At 46.5% G+C, this 21790-nt stretch overlaps 1 protein-coding gene across 4 annotated transcripts in view; it reads left to right on the top strand.

The window, feature by feature from the left end:
- The first annotated feature begins 5034 nt into the window (after positions 1-5034).
- PPP2R2A (protein phosphatase 2 regulatory subunit Balpha) overlaps positions 5035-21790 on the top strand; it is a 32226-nt gene continuing 15470 nt past the window's right edge. Inside the window, exons 1-5 of one of the 4 annotated variants that reach the window (XM_072356996.1) lie at positions 5035-5083; positions 5177-5268; positions 5566-5632; positions 7548-7611; positions 10689-10763. In XM_072356996.1, coding sequence (XP_072213097.1) covers positions 7584-7611; positions 10689-10763 — 103 coding nt within the window. In that variant the 5' untranslated portion in view covers positions 5035-5083; positions 5177-5268; positions 5566-5632; positions 7548-7583. Of the gene's footprint in view, positions 5084-5176; positions 5269-5565; positions 5633-7547; positions 7612-8510; positions 8719-9985; positions 10119-10389; positions 10557-10688; positions 10764-21790 lie in introns of those variants that run through there. The other 3 variants (XM_072356997.1, XM_072356995.1, XM_072356998.1) reach the window with 3 other exon arrangements.

A 21790-nucleotide genomic window follows, 5' to 3' on the forward strand; every position in this document is an offset into this window, starting at 1 on the left:
CCTCTCCTGACGGGTTTTATCCTAAAAAACACGGAGAAAAACACAGGTGTACAAACAAATACTTTCAGAGAAGGCTGAAGACAAGACATTCCCTGTTCTACAAGCCACATTAGCTCATCATTCATCAACCACGACTTAGAGTGGAAATTGTCCAGTATTTATGACCTCCCATCTCAAATTCCCCCAGCAGCCTCATACAGCTCCCACCCTGTCCACACACTGAGCGCCAGCATTGGGTTCATCAAGGACAAATACCCAGAGCTGCCCCGAAGAACTTGAAAGTATTCTTGGCTCTGAGCATTAACCGAAATGCCACATACCATTGTGAACATAGAAATGGGAGGGATCTGACCTCTACGAGTTATTTTGGGGGACTCACAACAGGTTTCAACGAAGGGGAAAAGAGCAAAGAGGTTTCCATTGGAAGCATTTAAGAGAAGTTTGTCCGGTCCTCTCCAAAAATCACACCGTTTGGATTCTAACTGTAGCATAAACTTCACGCTCTTCCCCTGCTCCTCTCTGCTCCAACCAACATTCCCTCTTTTCAAAACCAGCCTACAAATTGCTGTTCCTATTTCGGGATGGTCTGTGTTAAACACTCCCCCCCCCCCCAAACAAGGCATGGGAATCTCACTCAGCACAGCCCACTGGTGCCATAAAGGGCAGCCAATGATGTCACGTCGATGGGTGCTCCGTGAGGTGGGCAACATCCAGGGAATGGCAAGGAATTGATTTCTGTTTTCCTCAACAGGTTGGAAGCGGCAATGAGCCCGCAATGAATTGTTCTATCGAGTCAACGCGCGGAGCTTAATTAACGATTTAATTAAGCAATGAATGGACGCCGTTGTTAGCAAAACGTGATATGGGTCATGGCATGCAGCCTTCCTCCCCTTTGCTGCCCCTCCTCCAGGCGTCCACTCAAGTTTTATCTCCGCAACAAAACAGAAGCCTCTCTTTGTTCCAGCTGCAACACTGGCGTCATTGACTGAGTACTCATGTGTCCAAAAATAACCAAAGCTGGTGCCCATTGGAGCCATCCAGCATCATGTCCTCGTGCTTGGCACATCCCTTGAAATCCTACACCTTCTCAGATGGGAGTATAAAGAAACAGATAAATCAAGATCGTGACTCCTTGTACACACTTAAAGGGACAAAGCCTTTCTTTTCCTCCAGATGTTTCGTGTTCTTAAAGTGCTTGTGGTCCCTGCATCTCTTTGCCACTGTTGTGCATAGAGTTGTTTTTCTATCCCACTAAGGGTGTTTGCTTTCTACCTTGCATTTCCCAAGCAGTTTTCTATGCTATTTTTATGGTTGTCTTTTGTAATCGCTCTGACGCTGCACTGAACCTTAACCCAACCCACGTTCTGCACAGAAATAAGAGAGAACTTCAACCCTTCCTTAGCAAGGAATCATTACTGTCACTCACGTAGCATTGAGAGGCACAGAAAGAAGTCAGGATCCTTAACATTAGGGGCAGTCAGAGGATCCAAACACACCGGCCTTGCAAAACGTTGTCCCTGCTTTTAGTAAGAGATCAGATCATTTCCCTCAGTCATGCCACAAATGTGCAACAGAACAGGGAACAAAACCCGGCTCCTGTGAGTTCCTTGTTGCCTTCTAATTTGGAGCACACCTTTGATTTTGGTAAAGAAAGAAGTGTAGAACGAGCCCATTTTTGATCTGTGCTGTCATGCTATTCGCTGTTGAACTGATTTCAAAACCTACCCTTTAAATGGCTGCTTTTCAGTGCTATCCAAAGCAGGCCCTACCCTGATACAACCTGCAAATGAAGGAAAGCACCTTCTGTTCCAAAAAGCCTGCCTTTTAATACAGTAAAATATATATATATATATAATAATAATAAATGTCATTCCTGGGTGTGCAGATTGAGAAGGGCTGGGGGAAGTCTGATCCCATGGGAAGCCCCTGTAGCTGCCCCATTGAACTGATGTTCTCGTTGGTTTCCTGCCTGCTACTGGGAAACACATCTGATAAGGCTGTTGGTTTCTTCCAGCCCCTGCAGGGCCCAGGGAAATTCCACTTGGTGGGAATTTGACCATATTTCTTATTGCTGTCCAGCTTGGACTGTAACCAAGCTTTTGTTAAGGTGAAATTTCACTCAAATCCTTATTTATTTATTTTTTTTAATTGGAGGGGGAAAACTTTCCAGCACTGAATACACAGAAATACTGTTTTGTTGTTCAGATATGCCTGGAGAACAGCTCTCTTTTAAAGAGCATCTCTCATTTACCTTATAGGCAGTCTCTTATCACTTTCTACATTTACTATAAGTAATATGGCAAACTGGCTGATCCCAACCTTGCAATTCTCCACCTCGGAGTTACTCAGCCTTGGATTCAATGTCACCAACAGGGGGCAAGTAGGGGAGGCTCTGCACGCAGCAAGAGCTGCAAAAAGCAGTTCTGCAAGCAGAGCTATTTGGCACGTCTGATCTCTGAGCTGGGTTCTCTGGGGTGGAGGAGGATGCAAGCTTGGATTAAGGCTTTAGCCACATAAGAAGCATTGTAACACGTCTTTGCCTGGATGGATTCTCTGAAGTTTAATGAGGTCCACACTCAAATCAATCTGTCTGCCCATCAGCTTTCCTTGAAATCTGTGGGCAGTGGGATTTCCTTGAAGCATCCATTCCTATGAGACCAAATTGGAATCAGGCGTTGAGCCAAAAGCAACCGTGGGGAAGTGAACAAACATGGATTCATAGAATGGGTTGGGTTGGAAGGGACCTTGAAGATCATCTCATTGCAACCCCTTGCTATAGGCAGGGACACCTCCCTTCAGACCAGGCTTCTCACAGCCCCATCCAGCCTGGATGTGAATGCTTCCAGGGAGGGGGCACCCTCAGTATCTCTGGACAAGCTGTTCCTGTGTTTCACCACCCTCACACTAAAGAATTTCTTTCTAATATCCAGTGTACCCCATTCCAGTTTAAAGCCATTTCCCCTCATCCTATCAAACATGAAGACAGAAGCCTCATTTTGGTTTTTACCAAAGGAAAGAATGAGAGGAGATAAGTTTTGGCACTGGGGTGAAACACGGCCACGCTGTGTGCTAAGGGCAGCAGAGCAATGCCTGAGCACAAATCACTCTGGACAATGGCTATTGGTGGGGCTACGTTTCCTTATATCCTGGGTAAATCATCTGCTTTGCATTGTTACAAGCAAGAAAAAACAAAGGCTGTTTGGAGCCCCCCAAAGGTCCCTGGAGCTCAGAGCAGAGTAAGGAAACAACCTCAAGCATGAAGCCGAGTTGATTTCAAGCCCATGCACCACGAGCTCTTTTTAAAGCACGTTATAAATGTTTTAACTGAAAGGCTGCTCCTAGAAGCTCGTGAAGTGCTATCATCCCCAGCTCATTTCCAAGGCAAAAATAAAATAGGGGCAGAAAGCTTTTGCTCGAGGTCTCCAAGGGAATCAACAACACAGCAAGGATTAGAACTAAGGATTTCCTGTCCAATCTGCAAACCACACCTCTCTCCTGTTTACACTGCTAACTTATTCCCTAGCAGAAAAGCCATGTGAATGGAACAATTCAGTCTGCTATTTCAGCCTCCCTTCCTTCCCTTCTCAGTTCATTCCTGGCAATACCTTCAGACTTTTACAAACCTGCAACCAGAACCGTGCAGCAAAGCAAAGCAAAGCAAAGCAAAGCAAAGCAAAGCAAAGCAAAGCAAAGCAAAGCAAGGGATGCTTCGGTTTCAGCTCCGAAGAGTTGAATGCTATTCACCAAAATGGGGGGGGGGGGGGGGGGGGGAAGTGTTTGAACACTTGAAAAAGTGCCCTGGAAATATTGTGCTGTTATTAACAAAAGGAAAAATGAAACCAAAAGGTCAAGGGACCTCAAGGGCTAAATTAATGGATGACTACAACCAATGGTGCTGGTTTACCTGCACAGGCATTTGCTGCATGTGTGCATTCAGCTTAAGAATCAAGAGAATTTTAAAGAGGGATCTTGATGCTCTTTGCATTCCCTTTCTTTTTCTTTGTTTCTATTTAGATCTATTTAGATCCCTAGAATCAACATGAAACAGTCTGGGTTGAAAAGACCCACAGTGCTCATCCAGTTCCAACCCCCTGCTTTGTTGCAGGGTCACCAACCAGCAACCCAGGCTGCCCAGAGCCACATCCAGCCTGGCCTTGAATGCCTGCAGGGATGGGGCATCCACAGCCTCCTTGGGCAACCTGATGCAGTGCGTCACCACCCTCTGTGTGAAAAAATATCTCCTTGAAAAAGATATCAGTTGAATTTCTTTATGTCTTCCTGTGATTCCAGGACATCATTTTGTCCATAGCCCCTCACTTCTATCAGTGGCACAACAGAGGCTTCAGTAGAGGTGAGGATCAAGAACAAGGATGCTCCAGTTCAAAGTCTGCAAGGGCAATTAATCCCAGATTGATTCAATTATCTCTTCCCACAGGCCGTGGTCTTTAAGGATCTCTTTTCAGATCAGCTGGCTTTCATATATGTTTTATTATCAGCTTCAGTGATACACACAGGTTAACTACAGCACTCAAACTTAGACTTCTATTTACTCACACCTTTTGAAGTAAACCTGTGTAGGTGTAATTATTCCAACACACAGCAAAGGATAATAGCTTGTTAATTAATGCATATAGGAACATCGCTTCGGGAGGGATCTAAAATAGAAGATACTGAACCTCACTATTAAACCTAACAGGGAAATCCCATAGACAGCAATGCTTGTAACACAGTTGCTTTCGCTTCCTGCTTTTGTTAAGGGGATTTGTTTCATAGTGGTTTCTGAGGCTCTTACTTACATCACCTATTTCAGTTTATTAGTAAGGAATGAGCAATTCTGTTCCCTCAACGCCACTGCAACCCTCCCCTCCAAAATAAACGCTTTAGCATATAGGTCAGGAAGTTTAGAGGTTAAAGAAATAGAGAGAAAAAAAAAAGGAAAGAAACATAAAACAATGCAATGGCCTTCAGGTTTCTTGCCTCAGCTCCTCCCCTTCCTGCCTTGTGCCTCATTAAGGTGGTGGTGAGCAAAGCTCTTCTCACCTGGGAGCTGCTTTGTGCTTCTGGGCGATGCAGCAGATTCTCAGTTAAGTCTATGCACAAAGTGGTGTTTTCCTTGGGAATCATGCTTTTAATAAGGATTACTTTATTGCTATGCTCATTCTGTCTATCTCACTAGATTCCAAGATTGAGGGATGTTAACCAAGCAGCCAAGCTTTTGAATCCTTCCCTGTGTTTGGATTTATCTGCTGGGGAGCATCTTCAGAAGAGGTACGAAGAAAGTGCGTTTTCAAGCTTGAAGGATGAAGATTCTCTGCATCAGCAGTGAAAACTGGGGCTGGGAAGGGCTATGGCAGCTCTGCCCTCGGGCACAGAGTAGCTCTGCTGAGAGTATTCCCAATAGGGAAAGGTCTTTTCTTTGCAATGCAGTCTGGTGTGCAACCGCTCTTATCAGACTAAAGTGCTTCCTGAATGTCTTGCTTTGTGTTTCTGGTGCTTGGTTTAATATCTCTGTTTTCCTCTGCTCTTCTTTTCTTGTTTATGTGGTCTGTTTTCTGCTGCTAACAGGTTTCAGAGCTCTGGGTTAAGATCAAATCACCCTGAGGTGGAAGATTTGGAGCTGAAGAGGTTCCAGGTGATCCTGAACTATGTGCTTTGTTAATCCCTCCTAATAGATGATAAGGACTAAGTCTACTTCAGGTGCATCTCCTATCTTGCCCAGTAGCCATGGTTTTAGTTTCAAGCTAATTTCCCATTATAAGTCCCTTATTTTGTGGTCAGATTCATCTTCCCATAGCAGTAACCACAACCAATCAAAACCTAGTGAGAAAACTAAAGATGGTAAGAAAGCAACTTTTGGATGTCAAGTTAGCCATCTCTTTTATTAGCTTTTTAATTAGAAGATACTGAGATGCCTCCTACCCTCTCAAACAAGCCCTCCTAATTAAAACACACTTGTTTTGCTGCCCCCCCCAACAGGTGCTTCCTGCCCACTACTTCCAGGGCCATTTTTCTTCCCCAAAAGCCCTGCTTTCCTTGCGTTCTTGCCTGCAATTCTTCACTCATGAAAAACGAATCTCCTGCCAAACTTCAGGTGCCCAAATCCTCTACAAATTGGGCTTAAATAATCCATTAAACCAGTATTTTGCAAATGGTGGTTTCAGGCATTATAACCTAAACCTGCTCTAAACAGATCAAGTTCGGAGCTGGTTTTAAACCGGTCTTGCAAACTACAGCTTTAATGAGTGCATGAAATTCTTTCCAAGTCTAATTAGTCTTTCAGCTTGCTTGCACCAGGCTGAAGTCAAGGAAGAAAAGCCTTTGTGATTCCTGAAAGAGAAAGCTGAGGCTTCCCCTTGTTATAGCAGAGCTTTAATCCAATAACGTTGACGCTTTGGAGATGGCATGAGCGGTTTGCTTATCACAAAGCAGGGGCTGCCTGACCTCTTGTGAGCATGAATCTCTACCTGGCAGTATTAAAGGCAGGGCGCAGTTTTGATAATGGCTGTTAATTAAGTGGCTACATGAGTAGAGGCATGAAATGAAGAAACCCCTTTAGCTGAGATACTTTGTGCTCAGGCCATAGGAAGCCCCAAAGATCGTGCTGCAGGAATGAATCGCATTGCCCTGATGTTAACTTGCAGTGACCCAGCTATTACTCAATTCCAGTGCTAACTTTGGTGATGATTACTCCTTTTATTCCTAATGTGAGCTGTTGTAATTCATTATAGTCTTGTCTAACGGGTCAAATTGCTAGGAAAGCCAAGCAGATAGGAAACGGATGGGTGACCCCGGGAGTTCCTGGGGCTGTAGTTGTTTGATCAGCGATTTGATACGAATGTGTAGCTTCTAATTTGGCCATTGGTCACATTTTTGGTTTCAAGGGTCCTCTGTATGTGCTCACAAACTTCCAAGCAGAGCTGCAAAATGCTGCTGCTAATTTGCCCCAGCCATTAATGAATGTGTGTCTGTCTGAATTAGCAAGCGAGCAAAGGCTGTGATTCCCAAGATGTCTTGCTAATTACCGTGGCTGTGATTTAATGTTAATTATTTATGATACTTCGTTATGTTCCGTAGCTCAGTTAGCTCAAAACAAAAAAACCTGAAATGTTTGGAATTACGATCCTTCGTTCTGGCAGCGTGATATTAAATCCTTTTCTAAGAAGGACTTTGTTCTAATTATAAGGTATGCGCTAAAGCTTCGTTAATTTATATTGCAGTGCTAATTGCAAGTCCTTTTCAACAAAGCTTGTTCTGCTACGAGGGCCAAGTTCTGTAGCAGTAGTACAAAATGCAATGGGGCTTCGCTTGGAACTGTTCCCTTCTGTGTAGGGGTGAGGATGGCTTTAAGGCATCCCGAAGCACGAGGGATGGCAGCTTCTGTGCCAGGTTTGGAGTAGAGTGAATACACAGATCTGTAGGGTTGAGTGGATCCGATCCTGAGCTCTGGGAAACACGGACCATGTGTTAAGGGAAGGCTCTCAGCACCACGACGGTCCAGGAGGAGCTCTTGGTTGTGAACGCTGTCCGACGTGTTTGCTTCTCTCCAGGTTTCCGCGTTGCTCTCAAAATGAACTAAGCAAAACATGTGGCTCCAGATATTCCCAAGCTTAGGTGAGTTGCGACACCCCTTTACATGCTGCGTTCCCAACGTTGCTGTTTTCCTCCCAAGAACCGTTTGATTTACACGCACGGCCTTTGTAGGATGCATTGGTACGGATGCATTGGTACGGATGCGTTGGTACGGATGCGTTGGTACGGATGCGTTGGTACGGATGCATTGGTACGGATGCGTTGGTACGGATGCATTGGTACGGATGCATTGGTACGGATGCATTGGTACGGATGCATTGGTACGGATGCATTGGTACGGATGCGTTGGTACGGATGCATTGGTACGGATGCATTGGTACGGATGCGTTGGTACGGATGCGTTGGTACGGATGCGTTGGTACGGATGCATTGGTACGGATGCATTGGTACGGATGCATTGGTACGGATGCATTGGTGAGGATGCATTGGTACGGATGCTTTTCTCCTGCAGTCTGGACTGGTTCTGGCCTTCTGGTTTGCACCAGGGATGGGGAGCTTCTTTAGGGGGTGCTCGGTGGGCTCAAATCCAGACAGGCTGTGGGTGCTTTGTATCTAGAGGTATTCAAGGCAAGGTTGGATGGAGCCCTGGAGGTTGATGTACAAATATGATGAGCTTATTGAGATATAGATGGTGCCGAAGCAATGCCGTGTGTTCATTACGGGACAGGTGGCTGCAGGAGGGCCGGGGTTATGAGAGGGGAAAGGCGGATAAAAATGGCTCCGAGCGTGGAACGGCAGTGAGGGCTCCTGGGTGAAATCAGAGCCCGAGAGATGGGATGGAGAACGGGAATGAATGAGCAAAGCGCAGGGACGGCCCGGAGCGCGGACAGACGCTACGGAAGCCGCGTAGGGTCGCCCCGCCTCCTCCTCCCCACCGCCCCCCCCCCCTCCGGGTGACGTCACCCCCAGCTCGCCCGGCGCCATTTTGAAAGTAGAGCTGCCGGGGGGGGGGGCCGGAGCGAGGCGCGGAGCGGGGGCAGCCCCAGGAGCGGAGCCGGCCGCACCCCCGCCGCCATCCGCCGCCATCCGCCCCCCGCGGCCGCCCCGAGCACGGCACCGGCGGCACCGCCGCGTAGCGCCGAGCCCGCCCGACCCGCCGCGGCCGCTCTCGCGAGCCCAACATGGCAGGTAAGGGGTAGGGGCGGCTGGGGAGGGGGGCGGGGGGGGCGCAGGTGGGGCTGCGGCCCTGAGGAAGGGGGGTGGGGGGCGGCGCCGCGACCGGCTCGTGGAGGTCCGGGCCGAGACGGTGGAGCCGCCCCCGGGTTGGGGAGCGCCCGGCCGGCCCCGAGACTCAGCAGCGCGTCCCTTCCTGCCGGCCCTGCCTGCAAATGGCACGAGGGGAGCGCCGGGGGGGGGGGGGAGCGGGTCGGAAGTTGGGCGCTCTGCCCGTTCACCTCCCCGTACCCAACCCCGTAAACGAGGGGCTGTAATTCGGTAACACGGGCTTTGCGGTGCGTCCCCTTCTCATCAGCTCTCGCTCCCCATTTTGCATCCCGGAGCTCTGAGCTGCTCGTGCAAATGAGGGAATGAATCTCTTCCTCCTTCCTCCTCACTTTTCCTGGCGAGCTGCTTTTGGGAACGCATTCCTTCTCCTGCAGGTTGCATCGCCCTTCCAAGCGGAGCGAGGGCGGCCGTGCTGGGTTTGTGCTGTGCTTTTTTTTCCCCTCTCCTTCCTCTCTCCCACGCTCCGCCCTCCTCTTTTTTTTGTTGTTTTATTAGAAATAAATGGAGGAAACGGCACGGTTTGCAAGGCAGCCTTTCGCCATCATGTAGGGAGGGCAAGTGATTGATTTTTCCCTTCCAAGCCGTCACCTTTTTAGCAGCAGGCACCATGGCAGCGTGTAATGACGGAGGAAGAGGGTTGGGGAGGAGGAGGAGGAGGAGAGCGGGTTGTGTGGGGGTGGGGGGAGCTGGAGGGGGGTATTTCTGCAGCCCCATCGTTGCTTAAAGGCGTTTTGGCATCCTTTGGTGTAGCTGAGTGCTGCTGGAGCCCTCGCCGGGTCCGGCTGCGTGCTTTGCTTCGCTGTAAGCCTTCAGGAAGGAAAGCAGAGCGAGCTGCAAGCGCTCGTGGGTTGCATTCAGCACCATGGAAGCCTTGGGTTGCATTTGGGCTTCAGATTCCCACCTCTTTTGCTCCTTCCATCCATCCATCCCCATTCAGATGGATGTAGGAGAGGAGTGAAATCCCTTCTATCTTGTTGCTCTATGAGAGCAGCCCTCTAGATGAACGTGTCCGTGCCATCTGTTGCTCAAACCGTGTTGAGGGGAAAGTTCCATTTTGACATTGGCTTTGCCCTAAAATGAAAAGGCCGAACACGAATGGTGAGGCAGCAGGGCAGCCCCGTGTCGGCCCCTTCCTGTATGTCCTCAGCCCGGCGGTGATTTGCTCAGCAGGCAAAGCAAAAGAGAACTGGGTGGTGGTTTTCTTTCTGTGCTGTGTTTTGGTTTCGGGGGGGGTTCAAATGAATCGCCGCCTCCTGTCGGGGCAGGGATGTTCCTCAAGTTTTCTCTCCGCTCCGTGTTTTATGGTAGTAGAGCTCATTGCTTCCTATTGCTGCTTTGCTTTTCTACTCAGATTTGCTGCTTTGCTTTTATTTAAGCTGATAATTGATTTCGTTCCTGAGCTGAACTCGTGGTAGAATAATTTCCTTTAAGTTCAGCTTGGGGGGCTTTTGGAAAGGGAGGGAATGAACGGCACGCTTGGTTTGTCTCTATTGAAATGTTCTGCACATTCAGAGCTTTTTCTGCTGCTTCCCAACCAGGTTTTGTGTGTGTGCTGGGAAGAGAGGGCTTTGATTTCTAAAGTGGGAAGCAGCTCTGTGTGTAATAAGATGCTTTGGGGTTTGGTGCCAGCAGCGTGAGCCCCGTGAGCTGCTCCCATCCACTTCTGCTCTTTGCCACTAACGCTGCTTTGGTGGACGCCAGCAAAGTGCTGAGGGCACAAACAATATCTGTAAAGGGAAAAGGTGGGGAGGGGTGGCTGTGCTGACCTCGCTGCTGCTGCTGAGGAAGTGGGTGTGCGCGGTGTTGTCTGCAAGCTTCAAGTTGTTGGCTCCTGTTGCGGTGGGGGGTCTCATTTTTGCCTTGTGTTTTTTCAGGAGCTGGAGGAGGAAATGACATTCAGTGGTGTTTTTCTCAGGTGAAAGGCGCTGTGGATGATGATGTTGCAGAAGGTAAGAGAGATCTTTCAGGTTATCCTTTTTTCCCCTGGTTTCCTATAGCTGCTCTTTAAGATCTTCCCAATCTAAAACATGCAACTTGGGCACTTGTGTGCATTCAGGGTCCTTGATTCAGGATCAGGCTATACCAGCAGGGTTCTCTTCGTGCTTTGAAGGACTCCATTCAGCCTTCTGGAGTGTCCACCTGTAGTTGTCTTCCCTAACAGTTTAGGTTCCCCATCACTCAGCTTTTGCTAATCTGCAAGATGGATAACGTGATCCTTGCATTCCACAGGGAGGTGGTGTAGCAGTTAATTAATGTTGGTGTTCTTTGAAGATCCATGCATTTGATAGAGTGATTATTCTTCCCCAATCTCCCCAACTTCTGCTAACCAGAGGAGGATGAAATCAGAGTATTTGCTTGCTTACCTCAAAGCTGGAGGGGGAGTCCTGTGTTAGAAACAATATGGAAATTGCATATTTCAACATATACATGACACCACAGCAGGTGCTGGCAGTGACAAATGTCATCTCTTACTAAGATGGCCGCTTCTGATTGTGACTACAAGAAATGTGCTTGCTCTTCTTTGGTTGGCCATCCTTGGAGGAGTCCTGCGTGCTGTTTGGGTAGTCGTGCTGCTGGGCAACGCTTCTGCTTTTCCCTTTGCTTTGAGAAAGTTAAGGGCTTGAAAATGCATTTGGCCACAGGTTCCTGTTGGTGTGGTACGACCTGTAAGATCAGGAGTTGGTTACTCTTTTGCTGACAAGTGAGATGAATGTTGGGTTTAGAAGAGCAGTAGCTTCAGTTCCCTTTATTTCCCCATTCAATGTATGATTGAGATGAACTTAAAGCAGAAAACATGAGTCTGATTTTATATATTGTCTGCAGCACGTGGCAAACAAGGAGCTTTAAAAGGCTGCTGTTGCTTTGTGAGCTGAAGGCTGGACTTTGGAAGTAAGAAAATGGCAACTTTATTTTAAAGCTTAGTTTAGGAGCTTTTGAGGAAGTATATTTTGAGGCACGAGCTGTGAACTACTGTTAAAAGTAGTAAATATTTCCTCTGATTGAGTTTAAATTCTCTAACCTTTATTTTTTAATTGCATGTCAAGCTAAATCCTCAAGGTGCAAATTTTGGGAAGAATTACGGTCGTGTGGCAGATGCTTGCAAATAATTCTTCATTAAAACAGACACGTTGACTGCATGTAATAGCAATGAGCTACGGGTAGTGGCTTTTATGGGGATGTGGAAAGGCAGGAGTCAGGAAGCAGTTTGTCCTTAGCTGCTGCAGGGCCTCCTGCTTTGCAGCATGAGGGGTGACCGCAGGACTGTACTGCAGGACATCTGACGTGTGTCTGCGTCCTGGGATGGGGTCTCAGACGTTATAGTTGGTTGCAATGAATCTGTGGGAGCTCTTCTGAGCTCTTCCTGGGTGTTTGGCTCTTGGAATGTTTGTTGGAAGCCATCTGTCCTAACTGTAATGCAGTTTTACCTTCCGTGCAATGTTTGGAGTTCCTACTATGCTTTATAAGTTGAAAAGGTTAATGATGTATCAAGCTAAAACTTAAACCTTTTCCTTTTCTAAGTTACGTTTCTGGCTTTAAGTTAGACTCGCTTGAATAAGATGAAGCCTTGTGGAATTAGAACAGCAGTTTTGCATGCTTCTGGTCCTCCTTCAGAATACCAGCAGACAAATTGTCAGTGGCTCTGAGCCTGCTGTGACCTTTTTCCCTCCCCACTGTCTGCTTTCTTCTGGCAGACTCCATGGCCAAACCTTAAGAAAACGGTGCTGTCTGAAACTTCAATGGTCCTTTAGCCAATGTGGTCTGCAAGCTAATGAGTGTGGGCTCTGCCTGCCCCCATGAGTGAGGGCAGTGCCAGTTTGCTGAGGGTAATACCAAGGTTGGAAGGAGTTTCCCTGCCTGTTTTCTTCCTGTTCTTAATAGAATGTTAGGATGTTTAAATAGAAAAGTTAACGTAAACCAGGGATTGTCAATCAAGAAAACTGCATCTGCTTAATTGCAGCAAGCAGTGGAGTTTAACCCAGTAATCTCCCTGAAACGTTGCCTATAAATAAGTCAATGGAAAGCAGTGCTTCTAATAATACAATGATAGCAAATTAATGAAGTTTGTGAAGAATGCTGCTATTGCAGCTTCCAGCCCATCTGAGTCAGGTGTGAGCACCTCACCTTCAGCAGTGGGAGCACCTACAGCTCTTCAGTGGCTCCTTCTGAGTTGGTGTTTGGTGGGTTTGATGGTTAAAGCACAAGCGATCGTGAAATGCTTGTTAATTTTCTGGCTTTCTAAGTGCAGTGTGGTAGGTGGATGTGACAGTATTTCTTTGAGGGATGGTGAGGATGGAGGGAAAATAAAGGGGAAGTTGTTACTAAAGCCTGTTGAACGAAGACAGCAGTGACTGCTAAGGGCCTTCCTGTGCCACTCTGCTTTAGCAAAGACTTTAAAGCTGGAAGGGGTATGGTTCCATGAGGAGCAGTGGAGATGTGCCTCGCAGTGTGTATGGATCATGGCTTCTGCTGCCTCTGCTTCTCAAACAGCAGATTCTTTGCTCCACAGAAGCCTTCCTCATTTCTCTGCTTTGTTTGTCTTGCTGAAGCTCGTTCCTACAGCAGATGCATCTTGTCCTGACTCTGGATCCTCCAGAGCTGATAGAACACACTAGATAAGGCAGAACTGTCCTGGTGGTGAAAGCAGTGACTGTTCTCAGTTCAGTGGTCAGGCTGTTCAAGGCATCTGTAATGCATGAGGTTGTCCCCTTTGGTGCCATCGCTGTCCCACTGCAGGTAAGTCCAGAAGTGCTCAAAAGGAGACGCTGCCATATTTTATTAGGAGGTTCCTTTGTGGGAATGGCTGCAGAAGAACCAGCAGATTTTTCTGCTGTTTCTTTATGTAGTTTTTGTTCTTCTGTTAAGTTCTCTAAGGTACAGCATGATGGCAGCTCTAGTTGGAAACAACTTAGGAACTGTAAGTTTAGACTGCCTGAAAACTGAACGCTGGCTTAATGGAATGAGTTCATACTTCAGAACAAATTAAGTCAAATTTGTTTAATTACTTGGCAGAGGGAAAAGAGTCAAGCTGCTCTATCTAAATGTTCTGTCAAGTGTAATCCAAGGATACGTAAAAGTCTGATAGTCTCCATCCAAGGCTGGAAGCCAGGAACTTAAGTCCTAAGCTTTGGCCCTGAGTGACTACCCATCTCTTTGACAAGTTGTTTAACTCCTTGGTGTCTCTGCAGAAGGTGTGGGTGCTGCTGGCTCTGATGCTGTGCACAGTTCTGTGCTGCTTTGTTAATCTGTCACTTCATGTTTCTTTATAGCCACAACGGTGCTGCAGTCTGTTGCAGTTGGTGATGAACAGATGAAGTCTCTTATGTTTCTGTCCCTGGACAAATTGCATGGGGTCAGAGATAAGAACAAGGTTTTGCATTTCTCTTGTTTGCAAATGTTTTCTCTGTCTGATTCTAGGTATGTTAGAACTTTCAGATGTAGTTTTGTGTTTATTTTTGGCTGACTTCAAAATTGCAGAGCAGCTGTGGGTGCTTATTGCTTCAGTTTGCCTTCAGTACACCAAAATAGCTGCCATTAACAGTGAGGAAAACTGAAGCCAGGAAGGAGAACTACTATAAAAGAGCAGTTTACCACCTTGTGAAGTTCACTATCTTCTCCTGCCTTATCAGAATACTTTCCCTTAGTCAAGTCACATCTGTTAGCACTGGAAGTTAGAGCTGCAGAGCCTCCTTGTAGAGAGAAGGATGGCTGTGCCCTGCCTTGCTGTGGTGCATCCTGTTCTGTTGGCTTAGCTGCTAACTGACCTCTGGATAGAGGGATGCTGCTGGGATCACATGGGAAGGAGGGCTCCTACCCAGCTGAGCTTGTGGGCAGCAGTCACAGAAGAAACACAGTGGTGGTGTTATAGAAGCAGTGGTTAAGCTTTTCTGTAATGGGCACTGATGCAGTAGGAGGTGAAGCAGTTAATGATCAGGCCATCAGACAGGGGTTATACAAAGGAGCACAGCTCTGCTGTCTGGGGGTGCCCTGCTGGATTACAGCTCATGATCAGCTCTGTAGCTTTGAATTTGAAAGGTGCATCCTAAAGCTTCTGTTTTGGTTACTTCTGCCTTCACAGTGGGCTTCTGTGGTGGCTGTAGCTATATAGAATATATGCAGGAGAGAGCTAAAATCAGGAGAGCTTCTGGCAGATGCAGCGCTGATGTAAGAGTTAAGAGCTGGGTGTTCCTAGCTTTGCTGTTTGCCTTTCTTTTTCCCCTGCTGTCTTCTGACTTGCCTATTTAGGCCATGGCTACATGTTTGGCAGCATTTCTGCTTGAAGAGGCACTCCTTCCCACTTTGCTGGCACCAGCATTCATGTAACTGCACAATGAACTCACTTGGGAAGCTGATCCAGCTGAAAAATGCTTAAAATTGTGCTTTTGACTGGATTCTTTCTCAGCTGAACTGAACCCTGCTCTGATTCTCAATGCTGTGTGCTTGTGACAGCGTGGTGTGAAGAGATCAAGCAGCTCAAGGAAGAGGAGGAACTCTGGAAGAGAGTCAGTATCCTTAAAGGATTTTAAGCCCAGTCAGTACAAGACGCTGATCTACAAGTGCTGTGCTGCTACAAATGGTAAACTAAATGAACAAAAGGGACTTAGAACTTTGCTGTTTGAGATGTGCTTCGTGCTGTTTGAAGGCCAGCAATAAATACATGAAATACCACTGCTGTGGTAGTGATTCCAGGCTGGTATTTTAGTTCATTCTGATACAATAGCTGAAACTTTCACGGGTGTGTGGGTGTGCAGCCACTGATAGTGCAGGGAGAGGGAGATGAAGATGTGCCTGAGGGGCTGGGAGTGCAGAACTGCCTGGTGTAGAGAGAGGGACACACCAGTGGTCAAGCTGCTTTGCGCTGAGTGCACACCCAGCAACACAAGTGTGCAGTGCCATCCGTCACTGGGGTGTCAGCAATGCTGTTCTGCAGCAGAACTGATATGCATAGAACGGATATTTTTCCTCCAGCATCTGCACAAACTGTGTGTGAAAAGAGAAGCCGTGCTCGACTTGTTCAGCATTGTCATTAGCTTTGTTGTTTGCTTGTTTTCTCAAGCTGTCTTGTTATCCGTATGGTTTAGTTTCTCCTAGAAAAGAATAGCAGTTAATTGGGAGCTGGATTACTTACTGATTGCTTTACAGTAAAGCACTTTAGATTATCTAACGAATGATAATCTTCTCTTACTGTGTCTTATCGCTCTTAATATGATTTGAAAAACTGATCCTTTGTTTGGGTTTTTTTTCCTTCATCTAAATTAATGCATTGTCTTATGTGTAGATGCTGTGGAAGGAGGCTGCCCTGCGTGCAGTTAAACCTTCAATGTCCTGTATCACCCCCAGAGAAAACATCAATTAATGATGGCACCAAACTCAGGGTCAGCTTTAAGGATATTTTCCAGATCTTTCTTTGTTTGATTCATAATAAACAGCACCATAAATACTTACAAGTATTTGTAGTACAAAGAGCAACCAAGACATCAGGGGTTGTTGTTAGTATACACTGATAACATTACTAAAGGTAATTATTGGAGGTTTCTGTGTGTGGCTGTGATTTGGTTACAGAAATAGAAGTAGCTGTGAGCTTTTTTTCTCTTCCAACTTGTCGTGCTTTTGGTAAGCACTGGAGGAGAAATTATTAACGTGGTCAGGCATCCTTTGGACAAATGTATTTTCCTCCCAGCAATCCACAAGTGATAGCACCATTAAGGAGCCCAGCCTATTGGGGTCATGTGTTCGCCCCTCTGGCAGATAGGCTTACATCTAATTGTGGAGGGGGAGAAACAAAATCAGGGTCAGGAAGAGAGGATTTAAGAGTTGTGTTGTAAGAGAGATGGACTTGCCAGGTATGCAGAATGCATTCTGTGTGGCTACATTTCTCTTTGTGCTTTTGGTTGTCATGCCTTGTATTGCAGCTCTGGGAATTGAGTGCTGTCCAGGCACACGGTTTATGCTGCGTGGCTTTGAAAAGCTGAGGGAATAGAACTGTGTCTATTCTGACAAAATCAGCTTATTAAAATATATTTTAATGTTGAACTGTGATACAGTTCTACAACTGTCCCTTTTGGAAGGAGTAACCTGGTGCTGTTTCTGGAGCAGGATGTGTGCTGTGCTTAACCCAGTAGTTTTGTCTCTGGCAAAGAGCAAGCAGGCAGCATTTCAGTACCAGAACATTGCATGGTGCATGTGTCACTGCTGGAGCTTGACGTGAGGAAGCTCATCCCAAACCTGGGGGTACCACACCTGCTTGCTTGTATAACATCCCCATCCCTCTGCTGTTCCTGAAAATCTCTGAGCTAAACTGTTGTCTATGACTGTGCTCTGAGGTCACCTCTGTTCTGTTACTCAGTGTTCCTGTGCGAGGATTAAGCGTGGTGATGGGGGAGGAGGGAAATGATGGAACAGGAGTACAGCCCATGTAGGAGCACTTCTGGCTTCACCTGCCCTCCTTGCTGGCTGTTGTCACTATGAAGAAGTCAGTAAGGGAAGATCATATGCACAGCCCTCCTCTGCCATATAACCTTTCTGTTTACGTGTTGAGATCCTTTTTTGAGAAGCCTTACTAAAAAGTGGGAGTTGTTTGGTGCCATACAATTCCTGTTCTTTTGAACCAGCTCCTCAGGCTCACTGCCTGGCATTTACCTGCATGGTGTGCCTCTCTTACCATAATGCAAGCGAGGGAGAGTGGTTTTCTTATTCTCTTTTATTCTCCTTCCCTGGTGGGATGCAGCGAACATGTCTGATGGGCAGAGGTTTCTTATATTCTGCACTGTGATACTTGAAGATGAAAAGCCATAGGAATTCTTGGCCTTGGCTTTTTTTTCCCTGAAATCAAAGCTTTGGTCAAACAATGTATGGGAATAGCTCGAAACAGCACGGTAGCTTCCAGGAATTGCTTGCTGCTAAACAAAAATGCCAACCAGACTGCAGAGTTCCAGTAGCCCGTTCTGAAAAGCGCTGTCAACTCCTGACATTTTCCTAACGTGCTGCAAACTTTGTGTGTTTTGTAATGGCTTCAGCGAAGAGAAAATCAGGATTACTCCCATGTTCTTCACCGTGGCATTCTCAGTGACAAATCAAGCAGGGCATTGCCCAGAGGCTTCTGTTATATCCAAGCAGAACAATAACGCAGCGTGTTATTTCCAAATATATTGTTATTTGCAAACAGAGAACGAACCGCTGGCTTTTCTTTTCTGTTCTCTGCAGCCTATTGAAATTCTGGCTGCGATTCCAGCAGACTTTTTCCATAAATAGCTCGACACTACTTGGGAACACAAACAAGCTCCTGAAAATATCTGAAGTCAGGTCTTCTGAGGGGATTGCTTGGCCTGCGTTGGAGGCTGGGGCTGCGGTGTGGGTGCTGTGATGGAGGTGAGGAATGGATGCCTCCATGGGCTGAGCTGTGGGGCTGTGAGCAGGGGCTCAGAACAATGCAGGAAGGACATGGAGCAATTTGAGTTCAAAAAAAAAACCCAATTATACCAGCAAATGCCATGTAGTAAGTAAATACAGCATGAAGTAGAAACAATTGGTTCTTTTAAAGAGCAGCCACCCAAATTAAAGGATCCTTTTTAACATTTTGTACCGAATGGGTATTTGGTTATGTGAATTAATACGGAGCTCACTTTGTAGTGCAGATCTGAGGGAACATACCCTTGGATAAGTGACATAGGGGCAATTTGGTGCAGGCGTGTTCTGTTCTAATTGGTGCAAGCTGTCTTGAGTAAGACACCTTCTTGTGTTGAGGAGAAGCTTCTAAACCGTCTGAGCTTGGAGAGGTGAGTAAATCCTTCAGTGATTCACCTGGTTCACAGGGCTGCTGTCCCCCTAGGCCTGTTGCTACTAAATATTTTAACAAGCAGAGAACCTCATTTAAATGGAGTCAAAGAGCTTGAATGTGAGTTCAGCCCTTGTGAAATCTGTGCTCTGAGCAGAGCGCTCTGCGGTGTTATGCTCAGTCCCTGCTTATCAAACCTTATCATCCTTCTGATGACTGCTTATCAGCTGTCATCACAGAATGAGGGTGGAACCGTAGAAGAGGGCTGGGAAGGCCTTGGGAGCTCGTTAGTGCATCCTTTAATGCAAAGCTTCCAGGTTCCCATGTTACTGCTGATGGGTGTTTAGTAAAAAGCCTTCATCTAGGGATAGTGTACAGTGCTTAAAGTGTAGCCTCCCATATTCTTGAATGATGCTTTTTCATAACGTTTAACATCATCTGTGGTGAAGGGGCATGTAAGGTTGATACATGGGAATTGCACACTGGTCTTGGATAGAAGTTAGCCCAAGTACCCATAGAGTTCCTGCAGGAGTGGGGGCTTGGTGCTGTTGTTTGGATATGACTTAATGGGAGGAGCAACTTAGCTGCCGACACTAATGTCTTTTTTAGGACCTAGATGGTATTTGAGTGTAAGACGTTTCGAGAACATTCTTCGTTCCTCCCAGGCATATTGAGAACAGTTCCCAAAGAAAGCAAAAGTATAAATAAAACAGCTTGGCAATACAGTGAAACACTTCTGCCACAAGGAGTAATTAGCCTGTTCTTGGAAAAGGGATGCGGTGCCAGCGTGTTATCTTTATCTCTGTAGAAATAAAGCTTCAGTAAGACTAATTCTTTTAAAAGATTTTGGGGAATCCTGATGTTAGGTTTAACATGACTGTCAGTGTTGTTCTACATGAGAAACGTGGAGTGCTGGTTGAAGCAGGACTTATCCTGGGGGAGTTGCATGCGTAGCAGTGCAGCTGAGCTCTGGGGCTGCAGGTTTTCCAACAGGGGTGCACAAGGATCAATGCTGCTTGGGTTGATTTAGTTAATGATAAGGGAACTAAAGCCTGATCTGCTTGTAGTTGTATAAAGGACAGAAATGACAAGAAGTGCTAAGTTTTGCATGGTACAGATATAACTTAACCCTTCTGTCATCATCTTCCAGGAAAGCATCTCATAAATCTGTATAGGTTTTGTTACCTAAATAGGGTTTCAGTACTAGAAATGTAACCAGCGTGGGCTGTTTGTTATTGCTTGGTCCAATTACCTTCTTTAAAGGACTCGTGCGTGCTGGGAAGGTGCAGTGCCTGTGATACTGAACACGTGGAACAAAATGGAGGCGGCCCTGTGCTTTCTTGTGCCACTTAGTCCTTGCTCCATTTTTCAGGAGTATTTTAGATGCTTCCTCAGTAGTAGGGATGCACTGTAGGCACAGAGAATGGTAGCACTTCCAGCTCCTTCCTTCCAGCAAACCATGAGCTTTTTGTTCTGCTGGTCTTGCATTCTAAAAGACTTCTTCAAATGCTGTGCAGCAGCACCAAGGAACGTGTGTTTGTTCCACTTATTTTTGGTATGTGTAAACCAGTCAGAGTTTGGTTATATGAGTGTTCTGGGCTGTTACAAACTGTTTTGTGTGTGGGATGCGCCGTTGCCATAATGGCAGCCACTATCATTTCTTGTATCAGTAGTGGTATCAGTTCTGCGGTGTTTGGGTTTGTTTTATCTGCATCTAACAGGGGCAGTTAATTTGGCTGGGTTAAGTGTGACTGTTGTATGCTGGGACGGTAGTGGAGAAGCTCTGTACCAAAGCCACATATCCAGAATGTTATCCTGATCATCCCAGCCCTGCCAGGAGAGGAGCTTCCCTTCAGTGGGAAGGGATTGGTGCATGTCCCACTAGGAGACCCAGTTGGCTTTTTCTCTTTGTCTACCTCCAAGCAGATGCAAACATGACAGGCTGGAAGCTCTCAGCAGCTGGCTTTTGTGACTTGGAAAGCAACCCCCCCCCCAGAAGCTTTCACATCGAGCAGCTGGTTGGTATTTAGATATGCTGAAATGTTGATTTTTGCCATTGGTTCTGTTGGAAGACAGAACGGTGCTGCTGGTTGGAGAGAAGAAAGCTTGTGGGCAGACCTGAGCTGCTCTTTGGGAACGTGTTATTGCAGGAGCTGTACGGAACAGGCCCAAGGAGAAAAGGTGACCTTTAACTACTTGTTCCTAATTGTGAATAAATACTGTAGTTCCACAAGCGATGGGATTATCCACCCGCCTTTCTAAGGTTATTTAAGACGGGTACCAGGAGTGGGTCTGGATTTCTGCCACTTGTGCCTCTTCTGTTTATGATATTAATAAACCGGTGTCAAATGTCCTGGGAACGGGTGATGCGGGTTGAAAGACCTTTGTTTCAGCCAACAATAGACTTGAATTAGTGTGAATAGGAAAAGCAAATAGGCACTTCCTGGCGTATTTTAAGGAATACTGGAGTTTGGGGAAGCAAGTGGATTAGGAGTGAGGGCTCAAGCTTTCTTCCTAGCAAAATGTCCTATGTGTATGTGTGGTAGTCTTTCTGAATGCATTTGCTGTGCTAATAATGTAACATAGAGTCTCTGGAAAGGTTTTCTTTCCCCTCAGTTTCAGAGTGGGGGGGAAGATCACAGGGGTAGATCAGCTCAGGTGTGTGCAGCAAATGTGCCCTCTGAGGTCTGAGCAGCAGGTAGGTGAGGCAGCCATCGTAGGGCTTGGAATTGCACTGGCTGTGCTGCCTTAGTTCCATAGTTTGTGGTTTTTTTTTTACATTGCTGGTGCTGGAGCCAGTCTGACCCTACTTGTTAAATACGCAGTGCTGAAGTCCGTGCAGCTGTGGCAGTGGGTATTTATTGTGTTTGCATCTGGGCTGATGTGTTGTAGATATATGGCTGTATGCTCCAACTGCAGCTCTCCCAAATATGATTATATTTAGCTGCTGCAGGCATGCTCAGCTCCTGGAAGCTGTGTTAGTGTGCAACACCTTGTGAGCTTAAGATCCTGCAGTGGTCAATGTGCTGCTTCACCTCTGGGAAGGTGGGGATTTGCCCATGCATGTGTTCTGAAAGGAGCTGCAGTAATGTCCTTTCTCATGGTTTAAAAATAGAAAGTAATTAATCAGGGTGATGAGGGTTAATGGTTTCTACCCGGAAACCAAACAGCTTTGCATTTGTTTATGTTGAGAGAACATTCTTC

Source organism: Excalfactoria chinensis, chromosome 25 (assembly GCF_039878825.1).
Source record: "Excalfactoria chinensis isolate bCotChi1 chromosome 25, bCotChi1.hap2, whole genome shotgun sequence".
Taxonomy (NCBI): Eukaryota; Metazoa; Chordata; class Aves; order Galliformes; family Phasianidae; genus Excalfactoria; species Excalfactoria chinensis.